The following is an 8521-nucleotide window of genomic DNA, read 5'->3' as shown; positions in this document are numbered from 1 at the left end:
TTGTGCACCCCCCCCCCCCTCCCCCAACTGGGCACCATCACTAGCAAAGTCCTTTCCTCTGGTAGAGAACAGAGCAACCAGCAGAGAGCCAAAGCCCTCCACCAGGTGCTGGACAGACCAATGTCCTTACAGACACTGCCCTGGTCTCTAAACCACAGCATGCTGCTGTAATGTCTCTCCAGTCCAGAAGATGCTAATTAAGCAGTATTACCTGGATGTAATGTCCTGCTTTACCTCTGAAGCACTAATGGTGCTCAGCAAGTAGTCCATCTTCAGGCGCTGCCCCCACAATAAATCAATAGCTATTAAGGATAATTTATCCCATTTTTAACAGTCACACAGTTTTCCCCATTCTGAATCTTAATTTTAAATTACCATCCTGCAGTGGGTCTTATTAAACCATAGTGCTTTTGAACTCAGAAGAGAAAAAAGGTGGGTCCTCTGATGCCTTTCACAGCCACTGACATCCAGATGTGCTTCACCTGTTGTGTGCACATCTGCAAATGTCCACCAACAACCAGGCTTGGAGAGACCAGAGCATCAGCACCAAGGCCCCTTGTGCCGTGCCAGGCTGTATTTGATCACAGGGGAGCAGTAAAGTGAAAAGGGCAGCAGGATCAGAGAGCAGAGCTCTAAGAGCCCTCCATCTGCCTCCTCCACCCCTCATGCCAACACAGAGGAGGCTCAGCAGGAGGAGATTGGGGTTAACAGCACAGCTATAGACATGTGGAGTCTCAAGACACTGCTCTGTCACAGACTGTGTGCGCTGTTGTAGCAAATCCCGTAACTGCTCCCTCCCCGTCTGCCCCTGGGGACAGTGGCACGTCTGTGGTCTCCAGTGGACAAACACAGTTGAAAGACTGTGAGGTGTTACAGCACTATTGTGGTCACACTGGCATTTTCAACAGGAGGCAAGTGAAAGTGGGAATTGTCAAAGGACAGAAAAAGCAGACTCCCAAGGGATGCCCCTGTTACCACCAAGGAGAACATGAGGTGTCTTTGGACCAGCCCCTGACAACCCTTTCTCAGTGTCTCAGACATATAGATCACTGTACACTGGGAAGGAAAACCCACACAGGTAAAATCCACTTGCTCCCAGAAACAAATATAGAAACGAGAATAAATAGACTTTGAAATGTCTCTAGTACCTTTACCTGCAGAGGGTTCTTTGTGCTTATGGCAATGACGTGATACTTGTAGTAACACAGCTCACAGCTCCAGCAGCCTCTCTCGCTAATCCATTTGATCAGACATGGCTGGTGCGTGCACTTCACCGATCCGTCGCATCGACACGGGCTCAGCAACTCCCCCTGAAAGAGAGAGACAGCATCAGTGAGGCTCCTCTCCTCCCACAGGCATGGTACGGCATGGCATGGGAGAAGCTCCATCATCCACCCATTTGCTCTTTGTTCCTTTTTACCTGGTTTTGCTTAGGTAATGGTGCTGCCTCCATCCGTTTTCCCTCTAATAATTCTTGGCTGATGTGAACAGAGTTTGACAGGGCTGTAATGGTCTCAAATACTTGGGTCTTACATTTCCTTGTGGGAAGAGACAGGTGGGTAGATAAGAGATGCCTAATATCACCGCTGAAGGAAAAACTAGATGAGCACAACTCTTACTAGACACCAGAGGACCCACACTAGACCACAACCAGTGGACACAGCTCTGTTGGCAACCAGATGCCACTATTTCACTGCTCAAGTTTCTGTCTCTCCGCTACCTATTTTAAAAAGCGAGGTTGGCAGTGGGGATAACTGTGAGACAGCCTCTGCTGCAGACTGGCGTCTGCTCAGCCCAGGATGGCTTCCTCGAGCCCAGCCAGGCAGGAGGGGGAGCACAGACGTGGTGGCCCTTGGACTTTCTGCCGGTGCCAGCCGTGGAGGTGCCGCTCCTCCCCAGGAGCTGGACTGAGCCCCATGCCATGCGGTACGTCCCAGGACTTGCCAGGCTGTGGGCGTTTGCAGCGCCAGACACAGGGTTCTCCTTCCCAGTGCTCCTGGACTGGGAGGGACAAACCCGACTGTGGGTGGCACAGTGTGTGCTTTGCGTCCAGGTCTCTGTGTACTCATAGCCCAGCAGGGAAAAGGTCCTCAAATTTCATCCCCCTGTCCATTTCTCCAGACAGCCTGTCCTGAAAGTGAGTGATGCTGATGCATAGCCTGTAGGGCTGGCTATTTCCACCCTAGAAGCAAGTAAGATGGAGAACAAATTGTGTTCTGGCTTGTGACACATAGACATTTATGAGTGGTGGCCGAAACACTGAATGTCCTGGCTCGCTCCCTTGTTTCTGGTGTAGCTTTAAACAGGGTATCCAGGAAAACCCAATATTATTCTGATTCATCTGCTATCATCCTGTTCACCATGGGACTAAATTCCTCTCCACACACACAAGCTCAGGAGCTCATTTTACAGTCATTTGCCATTGCTGATTTAGGGAAGAACAGAGCCATTACATTTTACTCCCCACCTCTTAGTGTTTAAAAGCCACAGTATAGACCCCAACAGTGTATTTAGCTGTGCTCCAAGATTTAAAAGCTTTTAAAGGCAGAATGAGAATATCTACAGGACAGGGAAGGCTGGGATCATATTTTCAGTGTTGGGGAAAGGATATTTCCTCTTCCACCCCTAGATCAGCCCCATCATTACCACTGATGGAGCACCAGGATAACAGACCCTGGCATCTGAGGCTGCTGGGTACAGTAAAAGACATACATCCCAGCTGCTTTGGGTTAGGAAACCAGATCCTGCTCTTGCTAACCCTGGTGGGAAACGGTCTTAGCTTTCAGGGTACCACATCGGGTCTCAGGACCTGAAGAACCGAGCACCATGCTGGGCAAGAGTGATACTTCTTTTATGAAACCTAATGCAAACATGTTAATCATTTCATTTGCTTCAGCTAGGTGACCTAAAAATGTCATCTTCCATAAAATTTTAGCAAAACTGTAAACAACTGTTTACATTACAAAACCAGGCTCAGCTCTACCTGTCACCGGTTTTCATTACACACTGGAGGGGATGCGAAGGGAGAGGGGGAGCCAGGAAGGTTGTAGGATCCGTGAACCTTCTTCACCGGGAAAGGTGCGACAGGACAAGAAGAAGGGAAGCAGGGAAGGATTAGATGGGAGGAAGGTGAATGTGGGAAGGAGCACTGACATTTGGCATTCAAAGTCCCCGTGTCAGGTGTAGCTTGAGGGGCTCAGCATCAGCTGTGCATGTTTGTGCCCCTTGCTGGGACTGGAGTGGGAAAGCGCAAGTGTGATGTGGAATCTGCATGAGCATGTACTGCCAGCCAGGATGCAAAAGGGGAGGAATCGGGACTTAGCACAGCTCCTCTGCTCCCCCGTTCGCCAAACCTCTTCCACACCAAGTGCTAGCCTGGTACAAGGACCGCTGCTCTGTGCCTCTGGTCTGCCCTCCTCATCTCAGTCCCTGTTGCTTTATTTTCTCAACAGCTTCACTCAGCACACAAGTGTGATCCCAGCACCAAACAGGTAACGTAGAAACCTCCCAGCTCTACAGCATCCCTGCCTTTCTATCTCGCTGCACACCAGAGTCCCCTGCAGGGCTCAAAATGGCGAGTGAGGGACCTGGGTTTTGTCTAATGAGCCGTTGGAGGCACTGGTGACGAGGGATCAGGAACGGGGCAGAACAGAGCAGGAACAAAGAGCAACAGCCTCCGGGCAAAGGCAGAGGAGAAAAGCCGTAGCTGCAGCCTGCACTCACGTTGGCTTCTTGGGCTCTGTAACGAACAAGTCTACGAAACGTGAGCTCGTCTCTTCAGAGCCATGAGATGCTCATAGATGTCCTACACCGCCGTGGGGACCCAGTCCCCCTTCCCTAATTGGGAGGCTCCAACCCAGACATTCCTGCCAGCTCCTGCGAGAGCTCATGACTCAACTGTGGAGATGAATCCCTCAGTTTCTTAATTTTTGCAAATCCAGCAAAAAACTGATTTATCACATTTTCTCCAGCCGTGTGAAATATTATATCCTCGCATGTGGCGCACAGCTATTTTTGCATACTGTGAAGCCCAATTCTGTCCGCAGCAGGCATTCGTAAAACACTGCCACATGCACAAACGCGCACACGCACTCCTGTACCAGCAGAAAAATAAACACCAGGCACATATTAAAGGAGTAAATCCTTTGCACAACAAAGGAGAATGAGTCTCATTGCTGGCTCTACAGCGAGCTCAGGAACAGTCCATCGGCTGTGATACACATGAACGATTTGCCATGCAGACACCTCTGCTAAAACCTACATGCACACAAAAGCAAGCCCAAAATGAGGTGCAGATCACAGCAATTAGAGATGGAAATTAAATCCCGACGCCCATTTCTGTAGGTTTGTAGAAGATGGCTCTGCACAACGTATTCTTCAGTGCTTCAAACAACAGCGTTCCCACCAATTCCCTTTGGGGATTGCTTTCCAAAGACCTTTTCAAGGGTCTACTTCCCAACACTTATTTTTGCAATTTTCCTTTGTAGAGTTACATGCCATCACTCGGATCAGCCTACGCAGCATTTCTGCTTTGTCTAGTGGAGAAATGCTAGTGGAGAAATGCTCCCCAGCTGCAAGCTTCATCCTCAGGTGGCGCAGTACCATCTTCTTCCCCTGAAACAACCAAGTAGGCTTTGGAGTCAGAGTACTTGCCTTTTCTTTTGTTGTCATCCAAGTCTAAATTAGGGTTCATGTCAAAGGTGGGAAACCAGAGTTAACAAAAAGGGAAGGGTGCTCTGGCTTCAGCCATAACCCTCTAAACATACTCTTCCCTGCTTCTGGGAAGAGTAATATATTAAGCAATTACATATAATATTCTTCACTATTTTTGGCTGTGATGGGAGCTTGTCTCTAGAAGCAGCAAGGGCAAGACCAGGCTGAACTGGGTTTACCCTGAGGAGGACGATACTGCTGGAGACGAACTGGGAGTGCGGGTCTGTTCCAGCTCTGTCCTCTCCTTATGAATTCCCAATCTGTGCCTGTTGCGATATGTCAAAGTGGTTAATGATTATCTGGGCCCTGGTATTTTAAGCCTACTGGAAGGAGTTCTGAGAAAGGATGGAAAAAAAATTATTGCCAGCGTGCGCTTCTGATGCTCAGTATATCTAGGGAGAAAATAACGGTCAGGAGCAGCGTCACCCCTGTTGCGTGCTGGTGTCAGTATTTCACTCGGCCAGTCTATCTGTCATTTATCAGTGCTGGGAGCCCATTCACACATTGCTACCAAAGCTGCAGCTGCTCACCCACCAGCAGGCAGTCATGGGATGTGTTTCCCGGGCCTGTTCTTTTAACTATAAATTAAGTACAGTAAATTTTCCCACCCGGTCTCCTTTGAACACGGCAGGGCTGGGGACGATAGTGTCATTGGGACAGGATGTGGTCTTCTGGGCTCTCCCAGCTCCAGCTGTGCTGATCTACGACTGCTGCCTGGGCTGCTCCTCAGCACCACCTCAGCTGGAAAGAGCCATATTAGCAACATCCTGCTACCACAACTATTAAAGCAAACATTTTGAAAACCACTGCAAGCTGTACAGCAAACTGGGATGGCTGATGGTGATCTTAATACCTGTGCTTTTTCCTCAACCGTGTGTTTTCCCTGCTCAGGTGTACAAAGTAGTATCAGTCATCAGCATCACCCACAGGATCAGTGCCCTGGACCAGAGTGGGGCAGTAAGAAGATGCTGAAGGAGTTGTCCACATCACAAGGGCTACCATCTCTCTCTGGGTATGCACATGCAGCTGCCACTGCTCACAGGAGTAGCGGCACGCACGGATCTGACTGCTAGTATTTATCTGAGTTTGTCTTGTTTGGAAAAGGAAACCAGGAATATTTAATTTCAGGTCTTCAACTAAGTCTCCTAAATACACTTAAATCTTCACATTGAATTTAAACGCAATGGGAAGTTTTATTATGGCAAATAAATGCCAAATGATTTCTATGTTAGGAACATAATTACAGAGGAATTAAGTCCGATGGCAAAGAGAAACCCATTGTTACAGAGCTGGTAAACTTTGATAAACATGTACTAACGATCACTTTGTCTTCACACACACTTACAAGAACTGCCCCTCCATACTTTTAAACTAAACACACACGTTACTATCAGCATCTCAAATGCTTCCCATGAGTACCCTCCCATGTGCCAGCACTGTGCCAGTCAGCAACAGACAATAAGGGATGTAAGTATCTATGAATACATATATATGTATATTGCATTAAATTCTCCAGCACTGGGGGAGATCGATGCAGAGCGTGGACCCAGAGAGGAGTGGGCTTACATCTCCTGTGGTGTCGGGACAGCAGCGCACATGGTTATGTATGCAGGTCTGTGGTGGGGTGGCATTTCGCCAGGCACTCCGGCAGAGCTGGGTGCTGACCCCAATCTTCGTCTTGGCCGCAATTTGCTGAGAGACTTTCCTTGGGGGAGAATTCCCCAACTGGGTAGCTCCCTAAAACCTGGGGAACCTATAGAAAAATCTGTGTGAGTGATTATAAAAAGAAATCACCCAGACTCCTTTCAGGTCCCTTCCTACCCCCTGGTGCCACCACTGCTGCCATGCCACCTCCGTGACCAGGACTGGCTCATCCCACAGCTCCCCTGGAAGACTGGGCATCCCTGCGGCACACAGAGGCAGTGCTGCCCCATGCCAGGCATGATCCCTGTACCTTGGGGTGCAATGAGTATCCCTCACCCCAGCAGCAAGAGAAAATGCAGACCCATAAAGGACTGGAGAAAAATCCAGCCTCTGGACAATTATTTCTGTTGCTCAGCCATGGCTTTAAGCCAGCAGCTGCCTGGTTGAATTTTTTGGTTTGGGAACTTGGCCTGGCAGCTCCCTGGGGCAGGACCACATCTCTCAGGGGCTCTGGCATGGCAGAGGTGTGGTTCCCTCTCCGGGGCTCCTTGTCACTCCGGCAGTACGAGTGAGCAGCCACAGCCGGGCAAGGCAGCCTGGGGGCTCTGAGATGGGTGCAGGTGGGTCACAGCTCTGCTTTTTTGTGGTTTTCTGTAATTTTCAATGTGTATTAGCTGTTCTGGCAGCCCAGCAAATGGGGCGCTTATCTCCGACAGGGCGATGACTAATCTAGCAACAAAACACAGGCATCCCTCTGCCTACAGGCTGGGTGCAAGCAGAAATGCAGCTCGGCTTCAATGCACCAAGCCAAACCACTATGCACCCCTCTGGGACCATCAGGTGTATTTTGACAATGTCTGGAAACGTGGTGCTGGTCAGGAGAGGGATATGTCTCACAGGGTCCTGAGCTGAGACCCAATGTTTGTTCCAGAGCAAGTCCTGTCTGAAAAGCTATCATGTCTGCAGAGCTCCCGACCCTCTGAAAACAGCACAAATTGCCTTTCCGCCCACGGAGGCTGCTGGTGTGGCACCTATGAGGAGCACTGAGGCTGCCACGCTGCTCAGGTTTTTTCTGCACCTCTCTGATGAACATATGAAAGGCTGCAGCCACCGCTGTGGGGAGGGCAGGGTGGGATCTGCTCCACAGCCTCCTTCTGCAGGAAAACCCGTCCCACGGCTACCACAAGCAATGTGACTTTCCGGCTGAGCAGCTGCTGCCCACAGCCTTCGGCTTTACCATGGCCCAGGGGAATTCTAAGTGATCTCTGCTGCTTCCCATCTCTGGTGCTTTGTGCCTGTTACTGCCGCTGGGACAGACGGATAGATGGACAGACAGCGCCAGAGGTGGCAGCTCAGAATTTGGGAGTGGGATGGAGAAAGGGGAAAGAAGGGAGATTTTCCTTTTTCTAAGCCTTACTGATCCCCATGGGGACTCTGTCACTGCAGAGCTAAGGGACCATCACACATCTGGCCTGCTCACCAGGGCATCAGTGAAGCTTGCCCATGTTTTAAGCCAAAAGATATTTTTTTGGTTAAAGCAGATGACTCAGGAGGCTTAGTTGTGTTGGAGGCAGACAGCAGGTAAAACCCCCATGACCCCATGCCTAACAACAGTACAGGGATTTGGGGGAGAGGTGTCTGGCTGCAGACTTCGCTGCACTGACTCATCCTCCAGCGCTCTGGAGGTGGCTCGGACACAGGCTCTGCCCCGGCTCCTTCACCGATTGCCAGGGGAAGGTGATCGAACGCAGCTCCATAGAGTTTAATGTGACCTGTCAGGGAGTGGGGGCACCTGAGAGGTGTCTGGCCGGTCCCCATCCCAGAGCTCTGCCCTGGTCAGCAGAGCACTGGAAAGCCCCAAAAGGGCTCCTTGGCCACCTCTGAGCAGATATTAACAGGTGCCATGTTGAAAAAACCTGAGGGCAACCTCCATACTCCACCTTTCCCAGAGGGTAAGCAATGGTGCAACAGACTCAGCTGGGCAGGAGCAGGGATGGGTCTCCTCCGCACACAGATCAGCTCTCCACCCCGCCAGGAAGGAAAAAGAAGGATGGCTTTTTTTCACCCCTTTAATCGCCAAAACCTTAAAGAGTTCTGCAGGGCAGAAGGGTGGGTGAGAGACAACCAAAGACAAGGAATAAAAACTCAGGAAGAAAGAAGGAGG

At 50.2% G+C, this 8521-nt stretch overlaps 1 protein-coding gene across 1 annotated transcript in view; it reads right to left on the bottom strand.

Annotated features, from left to right (window-relative positions):
* The window catches only part of LOC104168342 (E3 ubiquitin-protein ligase MARCH4-like), a 56878-nt gene that overhangs the window by 29545 nt on the left and 18812 nt on the right, over positions 1-8521 (bottom strand). Inside the window, exon 3 of the mRNA XM_009708911.1 lies at positions 1155-1310. Within this exon, the coding sequence (XP_009707213.1) occupies positions 1155-1310 (156 nt within the window). The remainder of the gene's footprint in view (positions 1-1154; positions 1311-8521) is intronic.

The sequence above is a fragment of the Cariama cristata genome, unplaced genomic scaffold (genome assembly GCF_000690535.1).
Source record: "Cariama cristata isolate BGI_N322 unplaced genomic scaffold, ASM69053v1 scaffold7951, whole genome shotgun sequence".
Lineage (NCBI taxonomy): Eukaryota > Metazoa > Chordata > Aves > Cariamiformes > Cariamidae > Cariama > Cariama cristata.
The sequence above is the reverse complement of the archived record's forward strand: the minus strand, read 5'-3'. Positions and strand labels throughout refer to the sequence as shown.